Source organism: Uranotaenia lowii, unplaced genomic scaffold, assembly GCF_029784155.1.
Source record: "Uranotaenia lowii strain MFRU-FL unplaced genomic scaffold, ASM2978415v1 HiC_scaffold_726, whole genome shotgun sequence".
Classification (NCBI taxonomy): Eukaryota; Metazoa; Arthropoda; class Insecta; order Diptera; family Culicidae; genus Uranotaenia; species Uranotaenia lowii.
The window spans coordinates 2820-25000 of NW_026598674.1; the positions used below are offsets into that span (position 1 = coordinate 2820).

Here is a 22181-nt window from a genome sequence, read left to right on the forward strand (position 1 = left end):
AAATTTTGAAATTTGGTCCACTCTATCCCGAGATGATCGGCTTGAATATTGAGTGCAATTTTTTGAAAATGTTCTAACCTAAGGTTAAGTTTAAAGTACAAAAAAAAAACATTATTTCTGGGCAAAATACCTCCGATCTAGCTATTGCTCATTTTCTTTCAAATGAGATCAGGAAATTTGCAATATGTTTTAAGACGGCTGAGATATGAACGACATTTCTCCCCGAGCGGCTTGCAAAATGCAACTCAGTGAACTTTTCGTTCTGATACACTTGCCCTGCTCTGTTAAGACGCCGGGCGTACACCCAATCAAAGAGCAGAGAAGGCTCCGCCAGGGTGAGATCAAGAGAAAAAATTCATCACATTGTGTAGTGTAGGGAAGCAGCGCTAAACCAACTCAGTAGGTTTCTTTCCCAACAAGAAAAGGAAGAAGAAGAAGAAGTAATATCGTTTCGTGCTGTTTGTTTGCCTACTGTGGTAGGAAGAGAAGAAAAAAATCGCACTTCAGTTGTGTGTTTCGGGATTCCTCCTTCTCACACAGTAGTGTTGCTATGGGCGATGGGCGCGCTCGCAAACCCGGTATGCGATTTCTCGTGTGTTAAACAGAGAAACCAATAGCCTTCACTCCAATTTCACTCCGATTAGCTGTCATTCTTATGGAAATCTGTGTAAGAGTAAAGAGCAAGCTGGGGCACCGGTTTTGCTTGGCACTTGGCTTCGGCTACACTCGGAAACGAGTGTAGAGCATTTCGGAAGGAAGTGTGGTGCTCTACGAATCGTAGAAGATAACAGTGCGATTTACACAGCGCACTGTTGGATTTGAGAAGTGCGGACCAACCATGATGAACGATCATAATTTGCACGTTTTTCAGCGGGTGATCCCAAACTTTTGGCCGGCAGTGTTCATCAACACAATATATTCACTCCAAAACAGTTCATACGAAGCCATGGGGTCCGGGTATGGTGTACGCGCTGAATTGGAGATTTGTCGAACTTAATAATCTAAAGAATGCAGGTGAGCACATACTTAGGCAGAAACTGCGGTGAATCCGTGCACCCATGGTATTTTTTTTTAAATTACTGTAGTTGTTGTATTCTATCAACTTTTAAGAACGTAAAAATTAATTTATGGTGTTTGTCTAAATTATATTGGTCCTGTTTATAGAGAAAACTATGAGGGAACGTCGTTTCTAAAATCCGTTCGATTTTGGCCCAAACTCGCATGTTGCCAAATTCGAATGTGGCCGAAAACGAACGGGGTCTGTATACGAGTCCGGAAAAAGTTTCAAGAGGGAAACTGTTTTCAATTTTTTCGGGTAACTTTTACTCGGCTAAATGTGAACTTTAAATGCTACTGGTTAGGTTGTTTTATGCCTTTGGGTTACTTTGGCAGTGTACGTTTTAGTTAACTTTTAGGTTCCATTCAGCGCCAATTTGGAACTTTCCGTAGCTTACGCGCATGCCCCGAACAACGATTCCTGACGACCTTAGTTCGGAGTCTTATTTTCTAAGTAGATAGAATCAGACCCCAAACTGGATCGAAAATTGGGAAGGAATAAACGTTTTCGGCTCTGCTGACATCCGCAACAGTGCAAGTAGGTTAAAATTAAAAATCATTGGTCTCGATCCGGCTGCGGACGACGACATCTGTCCCGTGTAGCGCACGCACATCGTCTCAATCAAGTGTCAAAAACGGAAGCATGTGTAGTGTTTGTTGATGCTCTGGGAGAACCAAATTGAATGAAAATACCTTATGGTCTCAACGCCTCGAAGTTCTAGTCTCCGGTACGTAATGGCGAGGAATCTAGTGGCAGCTTTTCTGTCACTCACCACCCGGTTCCTACACCAGTACACATGACCATCCGAGAGGCAGAGAGAAATAGTCCGTACATGGACTGCGACTGGTGGTATCCGTCAGTAGGCCCCGAATCAAGGGAATCAAGCAAGACATCCATCCATCGATTATTGCTGGTGCTGGCTGGCTCACAGGCACACAAATACCGTGATGCAAAAAGGTCTCCCGGCTTCACAATAACATAAGAGTATACCGCACAGACAGAGGCAGAAGAGCGGCTTCCAATCCAACCCAGTCGGGCAACGGTATAGAAGAGTGTAGAATCGAATTTCAGTCTTTAGTTCAACAGCAGGCAGTTTGCATCAGTGACTTTTTGAGGAAGAGGAGAATCGCGTATTTTGCTTCTTACTGAGAGAAGGAGGAACAGCGCAGACATAATTGCCAGCAGGCAGGCAGACATCTTTTCCTGGTGTGTCAATGTGCTTTAAAAATTGGTGTTTGTTTAGCCAGAAAGGCGGATTTAATTGGTTTCTGGAGTGTAATGATCTGTTGAGTTGAGTGGCGAAACCGATATCTACTAGTGGTGATATCGTTCTTTTCGGGTAGTGCTGCAATCTAGCCGGCTCCGGTTCCGGCGAAAAAGTGACCGTCCACCGTCAAAAAGAAGGAGCGCAGCCACGATCTGCTTTGTCATTTTCAGCTATGATGGCAAAAATAATTGCCACCGCAGCAACGAGAAAATTCCGATAATTGTTACAGCAGTAACACGCCATGGTCCGCGATGAAAATCGATAACCTGTGAGTACTTGTCTACGTTATCCGGCAAACTTGTATAGTATAAGGTAGTACCCCCTGTGATGTTGCACCTACCCCAGTCCTGGGGGAACATGATGATGTTGCACCTACCCCAGTCCTGGGGGAACATGATTGTTAGTTGCTTCACCGCGTCAAGCATCACTGCACCGGAGTGCATTTTTCGAAGGGTTGGCATGTCTGCCTATGCGCCGCGTTTCGTGATACAGCACCACGATGTGAGCCGTCCTGCATTCTAAGGCACACAAATTACGGTCTCTCCCCTTCGAATTTTTAATTCATCTTTCTTTTCGAGGGCAATTCTTGTGCGTCGCATTTTTCCAAAGGCTTCTCCTGCAAGCCAATTCCATTGCTTCTCCAAGAGTTTTCCCCTCGCATTGCTTCGAGGCAGAAGGTTCTTGTTAAATTTACACGAACTCAATTTGAACGCAGTACTGGGGTGTGCTTGATTGCCATTCACCCGGTTTCAATAGGTGCAAATTCCGTCCTTCGAAAATCCGATAGCTGTGCAACGCAACCTTCCCATATGCTAAATGGAATAAACAGCCTTCGTCAGATCCAAAAAAATACCATGTGTTCCTACACGACGCAACACCCTTTAATCAATGGCTTAGAGCCTATGCGTTGGATGGAGCTGCCAATGTCATTCGCGGCAGCATAACATCCAACTCTCGATACTCTAAAATTGCGCATAACCTTGTAATATGCGTATCCCCCATCCATTGGGGCTCAGGTATATGTCGGTCGGTCGAGGCATGGGCATTACCACCAATCTACCGGATCGAAACACTGTACGACTTTGTTATTGTTGGTGGGAATCCGATTTGGAGCGCGCCCTTACTCGCTGCGACGATGTCGGTCTAAAATTCTCACCATCCAACCCAACAACATAGGGGTTCCGTTTCTTCTCGTTCGATGTGTACCTACCTATAAATGGAGCTTTTGGTTTTAGTTTTTGTGGCTGAGGAAGAAAATGAAAACACACCCAGACATCAAATTGTGTAGCAGTAGGTACCATTTGTTGTTGTTTTCGGGTCGCTCTCCCTCCCAAAATGCCGTCGAATCGAACGAATATCGTCTCTCCGTATTGTCCGCGTTGCCAGAACTGTTGTTGCTCATAACTATCATCAGATATTGAAGGGTTTTTCTTCCATAGACATGCTTCAATAGGGGAAAGCAGGTAGTTTGCTCAACTAGATGAATTTGTGCAAGGAAACACGTGGTTTACGATGTTTGATTACATATTGTGATATATTTGTATACGGCTTTCTACCTGATAGATACTTGTAGAATATAATTGTAAATTAACCAATAAAATAATGTTCTGAAAATTTAAACATTAAATTTCGAGTAACTTACGAATTTCAACTTTTATAAATATGGTTCAGTGGTACCCGAGATGTACAACGTTCAATTTTAGAATTCGCGATTCAATTTCTCGCGGACTCAAAAAAAAACTTAATTCGTAAAATTCGTTCCTGCAATCTACGATATTTAGCACGAAATTTTCTGAATTACTCGGTTGAATTTTCTTCGTGGACTTTAATTATGTTTTAAAAGACTAAGTCGATTTAGGGTCATTTTTGAGTTTCACAAACCCTGGGGTCTAAAAAGCTCCGTTTCCGTTCAAAACTCATCCATGGTTTTTTGCAAAATTTTTATGTAACGTTTACATGAATAAATTCAAACTTTTAGGTTTGTAAGGGAAAATTGAATATTTTGTACTGAAAAAAACAGGTGTTTTAGCATTGAAAAACAATGAATTCGATTGACATCACTGCTAATGCCTCGCGAAGTATTGCATGAAATGTAATCATGCAATACCTTACGTGGCACCCAGCAGTGATGTCAATTGATTTTTTTGTTTTTCAATACCAAAAGACAACCCCTGTTAAACAGCTAACAACTTTTTTGCCTAATAAGATACGAAGCTACCGCCTTTTTGCTTTAAATTTGCTTTAAATAATTCATAAATTTGCACAAACACCATTAGCAGGTTCGGTTCCACAGAACACACAAAAATGATATTGATTTTTCAAAACAAAATATTTAATTTTTTTTTTCATACAAACCTTAAAGTTCAAATTTACTCATGTAAACGTTACTTAAATTTTAGCAAAAATCATGGATGAGTTTTGTACCAAAACGAAGCTTTTTAGACCCCAGGGTTAGAGAAATTTAAAAATGACACCAAATCGACTCAGCCTTATGTCCTACATCAGTACATGTGCAGAAAATTAATCAAAACTTGACAAACTGTCATCGTTCTCGTATTGTTCTAAGGTGGTCATTTAATGCTAAGTATGAACACGACAATGCTGAACAAATGTGCTTCACTGATGAATCCCTGATAGACAAATGAACCGGATTCGGAATGTTCAACCATATAATTAGCTATTCGGAGCTAGAAGTTGGTAACATATAAGTTATTTTGTCACTTTTTTGAGCTAGTCCCTCACCAGCTACTTTTTTTTTTTAATTTGGTCACTAAAGTCACTATTTTTATTATTTTCTAACAATTGAATACATTTAATCTTCAAAAATTTGCTCTTGATTTTTCAAAAATTTCATTGGAGGAGAAAAAGCCCATATAAGTTGGGATTCAATCCAACAACTGATATGCGCGTAAAAACCCTCATTTTTTGTATCAGCAGATTACAATTTTAATCCAAATGATACATCGAGTACCAAAAAGTAACACACCTTACAATCTAGCAATATTTTGTATAGTTAGTTAATCTTAGGCCTAGATTAGGCTTATCCAAAGCTCCCTGCGAAAATTACATTACATGTGCTGCGAGATAAACAAAAACCAAAAACTGATGATACGCGATTGAACATTCTAAATATCTAACAAGTGATGCATCTGCAAGATTCAATCGACCGTCTTATTCTAAAAATCATTGTTTCATTTCAATTTTGTTTTCTTCAATTTTTAATTTTTTTTTTAAGTTAATTTTAGCCTTTTTAATATGTTTGTTAAATAGGTAGCTTTTTTCTCGGATATGAAATGTGACTTTAAAAGTTTATAGCAGTTAAATGCGGAATTTAATGTACGATAATAAATAATGCATCACATTTTCTAGGGTACCAAATTAATAACAAAATCCCAAAGTTTGTTAATAGTCTTTCATACATTTTTGGATCGTAAATTTCACTCTACTTGATTGAATCGAATCAAAGCAATCAAAAGATTCCTTTTAATTCATGATTCATCCCTCTTTTAGCTAGCGGCGTTTTTCTTCACTCATACAGTGTTTGAATGCAGGTCGTGAATTCTCATATTGTTGCAACATTTTATGTCTTTTCAAATGCGTGAAATTCTTAACTTTATTATCCTTTATTATTCAAGTTTAAAATTAACTCAAATTTTAAATGTATCGAAAATTTATTCGAATTTTTCTAGTTTTCCATATGTTCGTATGTATATATATTTCTATATGTGTATGTATTCTTTAAAAAATGCAAGGCGATTTTGAGTCTTTCTTACCCTCTGCTGTAGGAATAATGAGTTCGGAGTTCATTTGGATTTAAATTGTAATCTGTTGATGCAAAAGATGAGGGTTTTTACGCGCATATGAGAGGGATCCAATCCAACTTATATGGGCTTTTTCCCCTCCAATAAAGAAAGAAATAAAGAAAGAAATAAAGTTCGTTGAGATTTTTTTTTCTAGATTTTTTTGACCTCTTACTAAAAAACGTATGCAAAAAAAACAAAATAGTTTTTTCAGTAGGCATAATTTGAAAAGTTTAAGAAATGAGATATATATTTTTTTAATACTCTTCTTTTTTAGGTTTTATAACTGCCAATTGTATTCTTGGTGCATTAAAATTTGTTGAGATGTTTTTCAGTACTGAATATAGCTAAAAATGTATTTGGGCTGGTTAGACAATTTGATTCTGAGGTGTTTTGAGGTCTAATTTTTTTTGTTATGGCTCAAAATGCATCTTGTAACTAAATGATATTTTTCGACAAAGTTCTTCGCCAGAAAAAAAAATCATTTAAAGAATTTATAAAGTGACACAAAAACGATAAAATGCTTTCCATAGTAAATAGATAGATCATATTTATTTTTCAAATCATAATTTTAGATTTTTCTATTGAAAACCTAAAAGTTAAGATTTCCCAACTCAAGATGTGTTTTTAAATACAAACGAAATTTTTTAGACCTTAGGTATAAAAAAATAAAAAAGAATCAAAATTTACTCAGTTTGATGCCCACCTTGTAGTACCATGTGATAAACTTTTTTTCTCATAAATCTTTATAAAAAGCTGTTTTAAAATTGATAAATTGCTCATTCGATCTATTGGTTGAAATTTGTTATTTCCCTATTGATGAAATTTTTAACTTGATGTGTTCACTTATTTTGCCCTTACTTCATTTAAAAGTAACGCTTCTAGTCCTGCGATTAAAAAAATTAAAATGAAAATCAAAAACTGGTGCAGTTATCATATTTGATATACTTTCTGTATCGGTTCGCCTATTTGGCCTCATTTTTCATTTTACAACGTGTTAAAGCCTGCTGAAGTCAGTTTCCGGGATAATGTTAGAATGAGACTGACCTGCTTTTAGCTCCTCTTTTACTGCTCATCAAAACATGATAAAGTATAACGAGGCAAGTGCGAACGTTCAACCTTTCTCTGTTACAAAAAAAAAATTAAAAATAAAATTTCTTCTAGAAATTATTGTTTAAGCTCAAATAAAACAATGTGACATACATAAACTGAACTTTCTTTGAATTTTTTTAACCGAAACACTGTACTGTAAACATACTAATTCAAGTACGTACTAGACATAAAAAGTGAGTTTTTGTTTTACGTTTTGGCTACAAAAAAGGGCTTTTCAATCCGCTTTTTTGTATCCCCATATTGTGGTTTCTGGAGCGTACATTCAAAATTCTTGAATGTCTTCGTAAATGAATGTCTTTTACCTGAAACAACAGTCAGCCAAAATGGAGTCCCAAAAATAATGTAGGGGAAAAGTTTCCTAAATGGGCCTATCGGGTTAAATGACCCTACGACCGTATGACGAAATGGCTGACAAGACAACATATCTAATCAATGCATTTTGAGGGTAATACGCTTTGAACATAAGGCAAGAAATAATTTTATCAATAAACCAACCCGAAAAAATTAAAAAATCATACAAGGTTTTGATACCTTTTGATGTAATATTTTAATTTTTGAGAATTATACGTAACGAAGTTCAAAACAAAAAGTTGGCTGATTTTTGTTTCTTATTCAAATGAACCTTAGAAGTTAAACAAATTGAAGCTTTTATGATGGTTTCATGATGATTGGAAAGTCGAATAAGAGAGTGCTTTTGTATGCCACCATCAGGCGCATTTAGCCCGCACGGTTTGAGGTTCGGCAATTTTGACAACAGTAAAAAAAAATTCGATTTCTCAAAAACTGAAGGAGATTTCAACATAAAAACTACTCCAATGTTTAGAAAACAGATGTCCGCTCATGTGTATATAGTTCTTGTACACATATTCGATGTAATATTTGATTTGATTAATTCTCCCCTATACTGCAGGAAAACACCAGCTATCAATCAAAGTTTACGAACAAACCGAAACACGTATTAAATTCTTTGTAAGACCGAAACTCTGACCCCCACCTATAAGTTAGTTTGGGAAATGCATTGCGTTTTCATATGCCCTCACAAACGAGGCAAGTGTAAATTAAGATTTTTTTACAATGGTTCCATTCATTTTTATCAACATTTTTGATATTTTTACTTTCAACGGGAGTTTGTTATGAATTAATTTAATTTTTTATGTTGTACATAATTTTCTAGAACATATGAAAGTTGAACTATGGTGAAATCCGTTTGTACTTGCTTCGGTGTACCTTAATGATAGTAAATAGTCTAAATAGCTCTAGGTTGTTAGTGAGTAAGGCACAAGGTTTTCTGATATTTACAGTAAATAGGCGAGGAGAGCGCGGCGAGGTTCAATGAGTTTGTTTGTAAACATCGGTAAATTTGTTTGAACTGATGCCTTTGTTGGTAAACAGACTCCAAGAACTCCGTAGTGGCAGAATCAAAATGGCTGAATTGGGAATTTCTAATATCGTTACACCTCCTACATATACGCACCTTGAGCAAGGCAAAGTATTCGGGATGTCAAAAGAATCTTTGACGTTTTGTAATTAGGAAGAAATGTAGAAAAGGTGAAAAATTTCGATGATTTTAAAAATGATTATGCTATGGCTTTTTCCTCCAGAGATCTCTAAAAAAGTAAGTAGAATCAATTTTTAGGTCTCTTTCTTCAATTTAACTTTTTTTTGAAAAAGATTTGTAACTAACGGTACGGTAAATTGATTTTCAAAAATTGGTATTTTTCTTGCTACTGCCAACACATCAGATACGTAGCTTTTGAATGAAAAAGTGATATTTAAAAAAAAACATTCGGAAGAAATTTTGAAGATATTTGTAGTCTAAATTTACTAAACTGCCGTTCCAAGCAAGACTATGTGAAAAAACGTGCAAACAAGAAAAACGCGATTGCAATTTCAGCTATATTTCCAAATTTTTTTATTTTTAAAATTAAAAATCACCGACAGGTTTTTCGCAGTGAACAGTTCAAGATAATCATTTAACAATGTTTTTTGCAAAAAAAAAAAAAAAAATAACGCTACCTGCAAAAAAATAGCAAAAAAAAAGCCAAAAATGCTCCAAGTGACAATTTGCATAGAATCATAACGCATACCGATGCTAGTTCTACGAAAAAAAGCGGGCTACTTTCAAGTATCACTATTGTATTCCATTGTCCAAAATTTAGCACTTAAAGTTTGAACAAAATAGCGATTAATTTTTAAGATATTTTTTTCTGTGCAAACAAACAAAAGTGTTACGAAACTTTTACTGCAATTTTCTTGAAACATGCCAAACAGTTCTTACGACCTGTTCAAAACTGACCAAAAAATTTTTTTTCTCAGTTTGGTTTTGACAGTTCTCTTTGGTGTGTTTGGAGACATCTGGTGGCCCAGCCAAAAACTCAAAAATTGGGACTAAACGATCGTTGGACATTTTACACAAATTTCGTGGGCTAGCTTGTACGTCTGTTCTCTATGGTTCAGAACAAAGTATACTTGTTTGTGTTTTTATTCGATAGTTGACACTAAAAGAGAGTGTTACCAGCAAAAAAGTGAAAATGACCCAAAAGTCACATGGGCCAGTCTTGCGTGGAACGGCAGTAAAGTTCTGTTTTGGAAAGAATTGGAATTTTCCCGGCAAAAAAGGACCATTCATTGAAAATGAGTGATTTTCGGAACACTGCTTTCAAGTTCCTAAATATGATTTTATATAAAATCAAATTCTATTTACATCCAAAAGCTAGTTCTTTATGAGATTAAGATTATTCTTGTTTAAGAGATGGCTCATCCAAAAGGATGAAAATCCCAGGATCCTAAATTTTTATGATAATTAGGAGATTTTTTAACTGTGATATGTAGAAGTTCAAAATTATTGCCGTATGGAAACAAGAAGTCCATTAAAGTTTATTGCAAAGCATGTCGGCTTCAAATGTGACTTAGCACCTAAATCGCACGCCTTTTTTTAATTTTAAATTCCATTGTGTACCCTTTACTCGTACAAATGTGAACTTTGAATGCTACTGATTTATTCGTTAAATGAATTTAGTTCTAAAAATGTTCGATAACTATACATATTCTCATTGACAAAAGCATGGCCAATCGGCTGGCAGCTCTGGCCATTCAAATATTTTCTCTCGCACAAACCCGTCCGTCAGCAACTTTGTATGGGGATGTGTTATCGCTATCGTGCTGTGAAAAAGCGCCTAAAAGTTCTCAAATACCCTGACAGTGTAGTGCCCGTCGTTGAAGTGCGGACGTTGGCGTAGCATCGGCGTGTCTCGGGGCCGCGGTTCAAACACCAACACTGCATAGCAAAGCGGCAGATTCTTCAATCCACTTGCCACTTTGGTTTGTGCGGACGGCCAGAAGAGTTGTGTACGCGTAATATTTCGGGGCCACAAGTAGGGATATTTTTCGACCGCCACCGCCACTCAATAATTAGACAAAATTGGATTTCCGTTCGAAGCCATTTGCCTTTTTCCGAGGCCCATCTTCGTCGGGTAATCCCCATTACTTGTTTTGCTTTGAAGGAAGGAAGTTAGGAGAATGAGTAGCAAAATTTAACCAGTGGAGGCCGCAGAACCTTTCGGAAAGCCGTGGTAAGATCAAAATATTCAATTTTCAGCACCCACATTTTCGAAAACTACGCTTCATCATCATCATCCTGCCTGGCCTGCGTTCGTTCGGTTCGCACTCGTGTCTCTAAACTCAAATAGCGCATCGATTATTGTTAACGCCGCTCGCTAGAGGTTCGTGGACGGGCAATATGGCTGGCATGGCAGCCTCAAGGAAGGCGGGAAGGACGAAGACATCAGCAGGAAAAAAAGATGGAGACCAACCCGACAAATAATAATGGTAGCCCGTCGTTCGGACAGATTTGTTAGGCAAATTAGAACAACACTTCGATCGTAGAAGTGCGGTGCGATGCATAGCGGAGATGTGTATTTGAAATGGTTCAACGAACAGAGCAACACAAGAAAAAAGGATCAAATTGTGCAAAATCGACCGCGCGTGCTACTTCCTGCCCCGGAATAGTATAAGAACCCTATAGGACGGGAATTCCTACATATTGCAAAAACTCAAAGGATCGAATGCGTCTGGCGAAAATATGCTGCAAAATTCTACACAGATGTTCCTTTGACCCCCTGCAAAGCGAGCTTGAAAACTATACGGCTTAGGCTGGAAGCCGCTTGGAACAGCAACACAAAAAAAAAACTTCGGCAGCATTGAAACAAAAAGAAGCATAATTACCGTAGTGTGCCTACATCTTAAGCTGCGGGTTCTGCCGTTCATTTGCCTCTTGTGAAATGAAATCCCGGATGGTGTTGCGATGCTTTCTGCAGCAAAGAACAAGAGGGGACATAATTTGAGTGCCCGAGCAGCATAAGTGCTGCTGCAAAGAACAACCAACTGGAATGCGAACTCCTGCTCGGTGTTGTTGTTCTTGCAGGGTACGGAAAAAAGTGTAAGGTTCAAGGAAAGGAGCCTGCCGGACGAGATGTCAGGGGTAAAACAATATGGATGCGAGTAAAAATTCTGCCTTGGTTCTAGGGACAAAACGACGCACTTCAGCTAATACTAAACTGCAAACTGTGACGCAATTTAAGTTTGTAAGAGCAATGAAGTTGCAGATGGTATGATCCAGAACATCGGATTTCTATAAATGCACTTTCCAAGAGCTTAGGTTTTAAAGCAATTGTTTGAACCTTTAAGAACGGAATAATAATCTTTGACAAGACCTGGACCCTGTTTAGTTTAGTAAGAAAAATTAGAAACGTTAGATTTTGCAGCTTACACCTTCAAAGTAAATTTTAGTCAATTGAGGTAACACGCGAAATTTAACTTCTTCATCATGGCTCAAGGAATTGCGTTAGGAAAGGAACGTTAATTCGAATGAACACCGAAGACCGATAGCAGCACATCCGAGCTAAACATTTTGAACAAAGGTTTGTAAATCGGAGGCTTCCCTCCTGTTCCTTGTTCTACCTGAAAGTCTCATGCCACATTTTAAGCTGAATCTGTATCTCAAAAGATGTTGCTCAACGACGCTCAATTTCATATGGAATTAAACCTTGAAGTTCAATATGTATGAAAGACGTAAAAAATACTCAGTTAAGATTCCGGTCGACCTAGTCCAAATTGGCGAGACTTTCGTTTGACGCCTGACATCAGATTTTGTACAGTCACTTTATCCACTTTCTTCGTCGCAGAATGCCAGTTTGCTTAGAACTGCTTCTCATTGCTTACAGTTTTTTGGGTCTTCTTACGGTTCTGCTTAACTATCGTCCAATATTTTTCGATTGGGAGAAGTTCTGGTGTGTTGGGAGAGTTCTTATCCTTGGGCACAACCTGAATGTTGTTAGCGGCATACCACTCCATGGCCTTTTTTATAATGGTAGGATGCCAAATCCGGCCAAAACAGCATAGACAAATAATGTTTCTTCAGGAAAGGCAGCAATCGCTTTTGAAGACACTCTGTTGCGTAAATTTCCTGGTTGACGGCCCCGGTTGCAACGAAAATGTCGCTTTACAAGCCTCAGGTATAGATAGCTTTCCAAACGAGATATTTCTTGGCAAACTTTGATCGTTTAATATGCTTGAAAATGTCTGCCACCTTTCCTCTTCCGGTTGCTGTATAATACTTTTGTCCAGGAAGCTGTCTGAAGTCTGCCTTGGCGTGGGTTTCGTCGTCCATTACCACGCAATCAAACTTTTTCAACAATGTCGTATACAGCTTCCGAGATCTTGTTTTTGCCGTAGGGTTTTGCTTTTCATAGCGATTAGCAGTCACTACCTTCTTATAAGTCGATAGTCCGGGTCGTTTTTAAGCTCCATGCACGGGTGTAGATGATATCTCCAACTTATTGGCGACATCTCGAACGGAGAGATTGGAGTGTGCTTGGAAGTGCTAGCCAATCTTCTGTTCGTCACTGAGGTTTCCGAATTTCGATTTCCCCTAGATTCCGGCTTCCTAGTTGCCGAAATACGTTCCCCGAACACTTTTACTACTTTGCGACGGTTGATTTCGCCACATTCAACGATTTTGCTATTGCTGCGCGTGTGTAGTTTTGATTTTCACGACGCGTTTACAAAATTCTGATTCGTAGCTCCTTTTGCTTGGACGCCATTTTGAGAACTAAAGACCTAATGTCGAAAATGAAATAGAAACATCATTCTACACACAAAGAATTGGTGTGTCTCGCTGGCATCATGCCTTTTTGGGGGCCTGAAGAGGTCTACGATGAAGACCGTGCTGGAAGACCTTCAACACATTGTCGGTGTTTGTCGAACTCAAAGATCGTCCAGCCTCTTCCCGGCCCACCAAAAAGGCTTGGTGTCAGCGAAACACACCACTTCTTGCTAGAGGAACATCCGGGTAAGCCTGCTTGTTCATTTCAAACGTCTTTGTTGCAGATTTACCGAGTTTCACACATAATTTAAACGTACCTCTGGTCTAACGAACGCTGCATTTTCGGCTTGCATCACTCACAGAAATACGTCGCACGAAAATGGCTTGACTCTTGATTCTTCACCTTCACTGTTGACGATCCGGAGCCAGCGTCTTCACTTGGTCCCAGTCAAGAGTCTCGTTGATAGTTCGTATTTCGGCGACTAGGCTTCGCCGCCACGAGTTTCTGGGTCTGCCTCTTCCTCGATGTTCTTCTGGATTCCATTCAAGCGCCTCTCTGCAAATCTCATTCCCGTCTCTACTCACGATCCCTGATCTCGATTTCTAGCGCCCTTGAATGACACCGGCGACTTAGTTCCAATCCAACTTGGGCAGCCAATGACTGAAATTGTGGTAAATTGTGGCTAACTGTGCGAGAAAATGAGTTAATTTGAGTTAAAATGAAAGAAACCAGTGCTCAAAGAGAGAAAGAAATTGTGCGATTTGGATCATCTATCACCATTTCAAATATAAAGAATTCTGCCTCTATTTCCATCCCACGTTCAGTAGTTGGCACGGGGGATAGCAATAGAGAGAGAGAATTCTTTTTATTAGGAATAGTACTGATCGAAGTTCCACAACTACTGCACAATTTGCAATAATTCGCTTAATTTCTCTCTCTGAGCACTGGTTTCTCTCATTTTAACACGGGGGACTGAGATAAAGGGAGAAGATACGTCAATGATCACACAAACTGTGGTAATTTGTGGGAATTTGTGCGGTAAAATGAAAGAAATTGAGTTCAATTGAGAGAAAGCAGTGCTCAGAAGGAAAGAGAGAGAAAATGTGCGGGTTATTGCAAATTGTGAAGCAATATATAACAAAAATGATTCATTTTCTCGCACAATTGGACCGGGGGACCTCGAAAAAGAGAGAAGATACGCCAATGATCACGCAAATGTTGCTGCCAATGATTAAAATTATGTCCTATTGTGCGAGAAAAGGAGTAAATTTGTGTTGAAATGAGAGAAACCAGCGCTTAGAGGGAGAAATGCGAATTGTTGCAAATTGGGCAGTAATTATGGAATTTTGATCATTACCGTTCCAAATACAAAGAATTCTCTCTCTATTGCTATCCCCGGTTCAATTTCGATCAAAACTACGTTTTTAGATAAAAAAAACCGGAATTTCCTCATCCCGAATACAAAAATTGGACTGTACAAAAATATTTGATAAAATTACAAACCACAGGGAGCATTGAGCTCAGTCTCAGTCCATTCCATCTTCTTCCTTTTTCTGTATCGGAATGTTCCAGGGACAAACGCGAACCACATCGAACCTTTCGAAAGATTATATGAAATCAAATTAATCTGGGGTAGATTTCATGGCCTACAATATTTCTCATTTTTATCAATCCAGAAAAATCTTTGGACGATCCTTGGTACCTCTGAAGGAGTCCCTCCGAAGGATGGGCACAGCGAGAGAAGTTGAAACGTGTGAAACAGAGGCGCGGCAGAGGACGGAACGGAACCCTGCCTGAACCAATACCGAGAAAAACACCGAAAAGAGCGGACTGGTGAAACTGTGAAAACAACAACAAGAAGTAATTTATTTGGCGAAAATCAACAACCGTGTAGCCAAACACACAGCCAGTCGCCCGGTGTACGCATAGGCCGCACTGGCCGTCGGATCACGGAACGACTACCAATGCCGTCGGTCGAGGGAAAACTTCACCCATACAGTTGTGGCCTGCTCTGGTCTGAGACGAGATGGCTCTTCTGGAGAATCTACCTGGCTGTGTGTGTTGCCGGCAGCTCGATTGCCGTTGTGGGACCTCTTCTGGGTACCCCCGTTGATTCGTTGATGATGATACGAATATCAAAACAAAACCGGAGGATTATTTCCAAATTGCATAAGAATTCTCTCGCTCTGCTGGATCGGAGGAGGTGACAACAACAACCGGTTCTTCCCATACGTAATGGTCTCAATAACGTCTCTCTTTCTCTTTCGCCGCTTGAAAGGCGCGCGAAAGTTATCAATCGAAAGTGCGAAGAAAGTGTGAGTGCGTTCTAATAACTGCTGCTAGGAGTGCTATCCGGAGTGCCGGATGGAGGGAGGCCAATGACAGGATTTATGTGCGCACTGTTGGTTCGCCGAGGGGCCTGTTCCAGGGTAGCGAACCGCGAAGGAATCGATGGACCACGTTTGTGTTTGTGTGTCGTCCACCGCATGTAACACGTATCCTGTGTATTGATTTTGGGAATGAACCGGCCTCCCTCGATGGTATCCTCCTTGTTTTTTTTCGCCTTTGGTCCGACGACGGCGAGAAAGTGACCAAACCGGTCCATCGTCGGTCGATGTACCTAATGTTATTCTTTAAATTCTGGCTATGCACTTTTCTGCTGTTCTGCTGCTACCCCCCGAGGGCACCTTCACCACCTTCAGAGTACCAACAACCGAACCAAACCAACAACCGAACCAAACCAACAACAACAAAAAATGTTGCCCAGTCATGCGAAAAAAGGATCATTTTTGGTTTGCAAGTTACCACCGGGAAGTAGAATGAAGCCATATTAAATACCTACCTACCAGCTAACGCTCTTCGGCAATTATTGCGTCGTGGTTATTGGCTCATTTTTTTTTTCAAGCCTTGAATTGCTCCTAACGATAGTCTTATAAAGCCCATTAATCGTTTTAAATAAAATGTCTCAATTTCGTGAACCTTTCAAGTAAAATGTAGGCTGTAACCTCATTGCATTCAATGTATTGAAAGCCTGTAACGTTCGTAACGATTAGGTTGTTACGGCTTCAAGGCGTTTTGGGACTATGAAAAAAGATAAATAAAACTCAGGATAATTTGGCATAAACCTTCATCAAACAATATTTGAGATTTGAGCAATATACCTCCTTCTTTAAATTGAACCAATAACGACGCCGGCCAAGTCCGTGTCGTGTAGTCGATAGAGATCAAGGAAATGCAGCACGCATGTGATGTTTTTTGCTACGGAGACCAGCTGTACGTCATCCCTCCACAAATCCACGCTTAGTGTTTAGTGGTAAGAGTAATTTGAGACCTTGGTAAGCGATTGGCCACTTGAATCCTAATGATTCTAAGCTCCTGAACTTCCTCAGTTTTTTAACGAAACGTCTGATCAATCATATGAAAGCCTTCAATTGGAACCGACAATAAAAATACGTGCTTCAAAGGCATAAACTTAGACATGTTTGATGTTAGTAGCTTTCCCGAAAAAGTTTATTGTTATGTCAATGACTTTAGGTAGTTGATGAACTACCATGCCTTCCAAGTTCAACGACCTTCCAATGAAGTCCCGAGTAAAACCTTTTTTTGGTTTACCACTCTTTTCGCCAATCTCTTCTTGGTTCGAAGCCTTTTCTGCGGCTCAACAACCACTCATCTGATCTCTGACTCGACAATCTTCCAGTGACTTTTGATCTGTCGATCGAACAGCAGCTTCAGCCCGTCGACTTTGCTTCGTTTCGCTCCTCAACTTTCTATTCGGCTAAACACCTTTTCCAGCGACACGATTTTTTTTTATGACTCACGCCCCAAAAGGCTCCTTCTATGGCTCCGATAATACCCCCTTTAGAGCCCTTGAAAGGTCGCCAGGCCGGAGGCATTAAAAGGTCTTTTTCTCGGATCGACTTTCCAATAAATTTTTGGCCCGACGACCTCCCCATGGTTTTACCGTAGAGTAGCCAAGTAAGGTCAACGAGTAAGGAACTATTGCAAGGTAGTCGGATCGGAGTCATTAGGATGTCATTTAACCACGAAGTTCTTCGCTTGAGGTTGCCTGATTGATCAAGTTCCAAGTCTACTGACTTCATAGAAGTGTAGCTAAAGAGAATTCTTTGAGGCTATTAACCTCTTGTGTATCTATGTAATGTATAGTTCAGCAAGTCCAGCCAACGTCTGTATAGCTTGGCCTTGGAATTGCTTCTTAGGCTTCCACGGCCGATGGTTCGTCGAGGGAAGGCATCCAACCTTCAGAGATCTACAATAGATGGAACTCCACTCCGCTTGCAATAGCCTCTTCAGATCAACTCCAGATGAATTCCCTCTGAAATATTCATTGCACTTAGTTATTCTATACAATGAAACACATCTTACCTGTTGGTAACTTCTGGGATTCGAACCCAAAAGTTTTCTTGCCGATACTTGCGGAATCGTCTGGGTTACCAGACTCGCGCCGGCCTATCAGCTAGACTACTTCAGTGCTATTCTTTTAAGGCTACAATCTTCTTGTGTACAAATTCTTTAAACAGTAGTTATCTGTGAATTCCTACTTGAAAATCAAGGGATTTATAAAGAACATTGTTGATCAACCAAATGTCAGTTTTTATCTGAGGTCCAAGATGAGACCTGAGACATAAGACACAAGACATGAGTTAAAGTCTAAGAACTGAAACCTGAGACACGAGACATGGGTCTGGGACCTTAGACTTGATACTTGGACCTGAAACATAAGTGCTAAGACCTGAGATCTAGGACACAGGACCTGACACATGCATCTGATAAGACCTAAGACCTTAGACCTTGGATCTGAGACCTTAGACATGAAACCTGAGTTGTGAGACTTGAGACCTGCGAATACTTGATACTTGAGGTCTAAGAATTGAAACCGATGTGAAACCTGAGTCTTGGCATTTAGACCTGAATCATGGGTTCTTAAACCTGTGATCCGGGACATGAGACCGGCAACTTGAGACTTTGGACATGAGATCCGAAAAGGAAGACTTGATACATTGGACCTTGGATCTGCGGCTGAGACATAAGACGAGTTACTTCGTAGGAAAAAAAAGTATTCACGCCGCGAAATAATTTCAGATCGAGTGATTTCCCGTCGTCGGCGGATGAGTCACTCGAGTCGGTGTAGGATGACGTCTTCGCCGGGAATCATCCGAGTAGTTTTGTAAAGCCACGGACGTGTGCTGTGATGGATGGTCCCGTGTTCAGGACTCACGGACGAGCAAACATCCTGAAACCTGAGACCTGAGATATGAGACAGGAATCGTGAGAAAGAAATGATACTTGGGATCTGATACGGCGAGTGTTATTGAGACTGTCATTTGAAGTGATGTTATTCATGTAAAAATTCGGTACAAACTAAGTTGCTTAAAGTAAGAAGCCAGTAAGATGAACCTGAAATCTTGGGGCATCATTCAACAGGTTCGCGTTCCGTGTGAAATGAATTCCTCTGGAAAGTCAAACCTTCATTATTATGAAATAACCCATGTTATTTCTGTTCTGCAGAGCAATGTGTCATACTACTTAGATAGGAAAAACGAGCTTACGGTTGAAGGCTCTGATAAAGTGTTATTGCGTCACTAACGTTGCGATGCATTTAATATTTTAATTCCTTACGTTGAAGTCTAGATTCCCTAACCAAAAGCACTTCATTGGAAAGTTGTTGTTCATTAATAGAGGTATTTTGAGAAAATGCACGGATTCCAATCTTATTTTAAAACAAGCCTATCTCAATTGTGTAATACCCTAAATATTATCGTCACATTTCCTGGATGATTGCACTTTTCGACCATGTTGCTCGTCGCTGCACATTCAGATCGATGACCGATTGATGTATGCGTGCGAATTTCATTTGCCTGCTCATGGCAAGCACAATAAATAACACAGTGAAAAAATATTTTCGAGACCGAATTACCGAATACCGATGATGATGGTGATGATGCTCGACAATGACGGCTGACTCGAAGGAAGAAAATCTCCCCAAAAGAAAAATGAGATGATAAAAACCGGGCTGGGCTGTGCAAGCTGCAAAAATTAAATGGCCGAAAATTGTGTGTCTGCCTTGTTCTTGCTGTTGGTTTTTTGAATGGTTGGTACTTGCTGCTTTTATTTTGTACAGGAAGCTATGATACTGTCGTGTAAGCAGGAATTACCTACCAGCTAGGCAACATATGCGAGCTGACTGACTGACTGACTGATGGTAGGTCGAGAGAAGACGAAAAAAAAAGACTGCATTACAACTAGGCAGCTAATCAGAACTGCAAGTAAAAGTGTCTTTATTTTTTTGCAAATAGCAGGGCAGGGGTGCATCGAAGAGGTTGTTTTTTTCCTATCCGCAGCAGCTGCATCTTCCTCTCTGTCTCTGTCTGTCTCTATCGGTTTCTGAAGATTGCCCACATGGACAGATAATTTCAGTCACAAGGACAGACTTCGAGACGAGAAAGCTGCCTGTTTCGTAAACAATGCGTTTTGGGCATTTAATAGTTAACTTTCCAGACTTTCAATGAATGTGGCACAAGTTCAATGAAACAGCGTTGAATTTATGGTTCAACAGCAAATTTTCGGCCGGATTTGTTTTTGTTTTTCAATTCTTGTCTGTCTACGCACAATTTTGAACTAATGCCACGTAAATATGAATACTAAAATGACGCAGCTGTTGCTTATAAATTTATTGATTATTGAATGATAGTGGAGTGTTTTTCTTGAGTTTCAACTAAATGTTCATTAAAATGTCACGTGTCCGACTATTCACTAAGTAACTTTTTTTCCTTTCGTTTTCAGATCTGAGCATCGCAACCGAACCACGTGTATACCCTTTTGGGTCCTGCTAGAGAGGCATTTCTGAACCTTCCGATGCGAATCGAACGATAGTAGTGTGCGGATCACAAACCGGTGAATCGTCCCCGCTTCTTCGGGTTCTGCGCGGGTCACATCAAACACCATCGCTCGGTGAGACCACCGACGACTATGTATACAGTTCAATCGAAGCAGAAGCAGCAGCATCATGTAGCACCATCCGGTGGCCGCTCGAGGTTGACTGGAGGGGGTATGGAAATAGTGAAACAAAAGACTGGCGAGTCGTATGGACCGAATGGCAGCGGCAGCAGCAACAGCGGTAGTACAAATCGAACGATGGCCTACAGTGGCAGTGCGGAACTCAACATCAATACTAGCGGTAGCAGAAAATCTTCCGTCGGAAGCAGTAGTGACCTGTCCAGTGAAGACTACGAAGAGGTGAAGCCGGATATCAAGGTCAGCTCTCACCTGCTGGACCACGGGTACGGTTACGGTGTGACGCCTCAGTTTCACCAGCAGCAGTCCACGCTGCAGCAATCGGTCCAGCAGTCCCACAAGCAGAGCCATCATCACCTTCTTAGCAGTAATAGTGGAACTAGTACTAATAGCAATAGTCATCAAACCATTAGCAGTAGTAGCAGTAGTAGTTTTAGTAGCCGAACCAGCAGCAACTTTCAGCAGAACCACCATCACAATGGCAGCCCGGTAACGGCGTCGTCCTCCTCGTCCGGAACGCCAACGGTGGTTACGCCCACACGGCAAAATGCTGCTCGGCAAACGACTACACCGGTACGGAGCGGCGGAATGTATCCGCAACACAAAAGTGCCAGTGGGGATCCGCAAATCACGAATTACTTCAAAGTAGGTTTTGTTTGAATATAAGACTTTGTACACCCTGAAAAACTAAACAATTCTAAACATTTTAGGCCGTCAAACGTCGCCCGCAATCCAGCCTTTCGCCAACGCCGGCCAAAATTGCCAAACACTCTGGCAGCTCTAAAACGCCAAGCTCCACCTGCTCCACTCCGACTTCGTCTGTTTCGTCCTCATCGTCGAAAAAGCGATACTCCGAAGGAACAAGGTTTGTCCCGTATCAAAGGTTTCGTATTTACCGCCATTCTTGATTTTCTGTTTCACTACATTCGCACTCCAGGTACGATACCTCGTTGGGTTTGCTGACGAAAAAGTTCATCGACCTGCTGAAGGAATCGGCCGACGGGGTGGTGGATCTGAACATTGCCTCCGCCAAACTGAACGTACAAAAGCGTCGTATCTACGACATCACCAACGTGCTCGAGGGTATCGGGATCCTGGAGAAGAAGTCCAAGAACAATATCCAATGGAAGTGTGGGAACTCTTTGTGCAATATCGAGAAGAACAACCGGATACAGCGGGAGCGGTACCTTCTGGAGCAGAAGGAGAACATGCTGGACCGAATGATCGTCGAGATGAAGAACACGCCGAACGACGACATCCAGCACGCCAAGCATGCGTACGTCACCTGCCAGGATCTCAACTCGATCGACTTGTTCAAGGAGCAGATCATCGTGTTGATTAAGGCCCCACCTGAGGCTAAATTGGTGGTAAGTGATTTTTGACCGTCACCGAGTCTTAATCGTTGTCCATAAGATGTTTTGTTAAAAATTACCCCCCTCTTTGCTTTTGTGTTCTTAAAACCACGCCATAACGTTGCTATCAGATTATTCTTCAAATTAAGATATAGTGCATCAAAAGTTCTTGCCAAATTTCAAAAGACCTACAAAACAATCTGATTTTTAAAGTATAATACTTCACGTTTGGAGTCATCCATAGTGTTACGATACGAAACGTTACCGCGAAAAGCTTCCAGTTGCAGTGTCGCCACAGTGCGTATCAATTAAAAAAAACAAACTACGAGTTCTGTGAGTTTGCGTGGAGTAACCTAAAAGAGTTTCGATTAGTCTTCAAAGCTCATCTGAACTATCGTTTCTCCTGAATAGTTTTTCTTCTATTTATGTATGGATAAAGGAGTGTATCTGAAT

At 40.4% G+C, this 22181-nt stretch overlaps 1 protein-coding gene across 3 annotated transcripts; it reads left to right on the plus strand.

Moving 5' to 3' along the window:
- The first annotated feature begins 2122 nt into the window (after positions 1-2122).
- LOC129760698 (transcription factor E2f1-like) lies at positions 2123-21773 on the plus strand. Of its 3 annotated transcripts, none has more exons than XM_055758354.1 (4): positions 2123-2592; positions 20146-21021; positions 21087-21241; positions 21314-21773. In XM_055758354.1, the coding sequence occupies exons 2-4, from the start codon at positions 20332-20334 to the stop codon at positions 21756-21758; spliced, it is 1290 nt and encodes a 429-aa protein (XP_055614329.1). In that variant the 5' UTR covers positions 2123-2592; positions 20146-20331; the 3' UTR covers positions 21759-21773. The 3 variants fall into 3 exon arrangements, with proteins under 3 accessions (XP_055614329.1, XP_055614331.1, XP_055614330.1); XM_055758356.1 differs by having other exon boundaries at positions 2129-2263; XM_055758355.1 differs by lacking the exon at positions 2123-2592 and adding an exon at positions 10536-10809.
- Positions 21774-22181: the final 408 nt, after the last annotated feature.

Coding starts and splice junctions, on each gene's coding strand:
- LOC129760698 (XM_055758354.1), top strand. CDS start 20,332: ATGTATACAGTTCAATCGAAGCAGAAGCAGCAGCATCATGTAGCACCA. Junction 21,022..21,086: donor AAATCACGAATTACTTCAAA/GTAGGTTTTGTT, acceptor TAAACATTTTAG/GCCGTCAAACGTCGCCCGCA. Junction 21,242..21,313: donor CGATACTCCGAAGGAACAAG/GTTTGTCCCGTA, acceptor TTCGCACTCCAG/GTACGATACCTCGTTGGGTT.